At 46.7% G+C, this 1,270-nt stretch overlaps 1 protein-coding gene across 1 annotated transcript; it reads left to right on the top strand.

Annotated features, from left to right (window-relative positions):
* Positions 1–250: 250 nt before the first annotated feature.
* On the top strand, positions 251–1,225 carry LOC119593694. The gene is made up of 2 exons (XM_037942649.1): positions 251–496; positions 587–1,225. Exons 1-2 carry the CDS (start codon positions 251–253, stop codon positions 1,223–1,225), a joined length of 885 nt encoding a protein of 294 aa, XP_037798577.1.
* Positions 1,226–1,270: the final 45 nt, after the last annotated feature.

Below are 1,270 nucleotides of genomic sequence, written 5' to 3'. Positions count from 1 at the left end.
CTCTTAGTTTCATCATCTGCACTGGAACCTCAACGTTCAGCTCTGCAGTGCGTTTACAAGAAAAAGGAAACAGGCTGAACATGGGTCAAACCCGTGCTGGAGCTTCCCCCTCCTCGTCAGTATAAATAGTGCTATTTACTGAATCCTCGCCACTACCTCCAACAAGTGCCAACATAAAAGGCTATGCTAAGTCTTCCTATCTGCCTTTCCAAAAATCTCTACAACGAAACCAATTTCGCTAAACCTCGTCATGTCGGATTACCCTCCTCAAGATGCCTTCTACGGCGCCGTCGGAAGCGCTGATGAATATCTAAGTTTAATATGCGGCACACAAAGCTCCAGTGTCTGTGAAGATGAAGAGTATATTGCCAACTTTGATTTGGATCTTCTGGCAGCCGAACTGTGGCCTGAGTCGAGTCGAGCAGCATCCGACTCGGCATCTTCTGAAGGCATTTTCAGTGCCACATCTCTCTGTTTGCAAAACGAGGATTTCTTGGTGCGTGCACGACAGTTTTTCCTTTTGATAAAAATATTGTATGTGGCTGTTAACATGTGCAAGATAACTAACGGTATTACAATCTTTCAGGGTCTTGGTGCAGTCAACCCCAATGACTTGCTTAGCAATGGGATGCAACCGCCATATCCATCATCTCACACTACGGACGGATATGTTCCTCATCAGTATTGCGAGCAACAGGCTGCTTCCTCTTATTTTTATCAGCCACACTTGCACCTTTCTCCGTATGATGACACATTGGGAGAATCTTTTCAGCAAACGAATATTTTTCAGCCATATGACCAGCATTCTGGATATGCTTATGATGACCATCGAATGGGTGTTGAACAACCTCATCAACAATCGGGTATTTCTCATGACTGGGACCAACAGTCTGATGTCTTACAACATCACGAAGGTGTAGCTACTACTTGTGTGTCTAGAACTGGCACTTCAAAGAAACGGAAAGGCTATCGACATCGGCATCAGTGTCAGTTCCTTAGCAGCGCTGAGGAACGAGATCAGCGGTCCCGCGTCCTCAACAACGAGGCTTCGGCCATTTACCGAAGGAAGATGCGCGATCTCCACGACAAAGCTCGCACGGAGCTTGATGGCCTTGAGCAGAGGAACCAGCAATTGACACAGAGGTTCCGCCTCCTTCAGAAGTTTTGCTCCGGATACAAGGCTCGCTTGGAGGCACTCGGCGTTCCAGTGGCGAACAGCTTTTAATAAGTACATTGATATCCAATCCACAAGGACTATATGACCAAGAGT

The sequence above is a fragment of the Penaeus monodon genome, chromosome 32, assembly GCF_015228065.2.
Source record: "Penaeus monodon isolate SGIC_2016 chromosome 32, NSTDA_Pmon_1, whole genome shotgun sequence".
NCBI lineage: Eukaryota > Metazoa > Arthropoda > Malacostraca > Decapoda > Penaeidae > Penaeus > Penaeus monodon.
This window is presented reverse-complemented; position numbering and strand designations above follow the sequence as displayed.

Bases quoted from the DNA above. Each gene is read 5' to 3' on its own strand.
- LOC119593694 (XM_037942649.1), top strand. From the start codon at position 251: ATGTCGGATTACCCTCCTCAAGATGCCTTCTACGGCGCCGTCGGAAGC. The intron at 497-586 runs GTGCGTGCACGA...ACAATCTTTCAG, and splicing joins TGCAAAACGAGGATTTCTTG to GGTCTTGGTGCAGTCAACCC.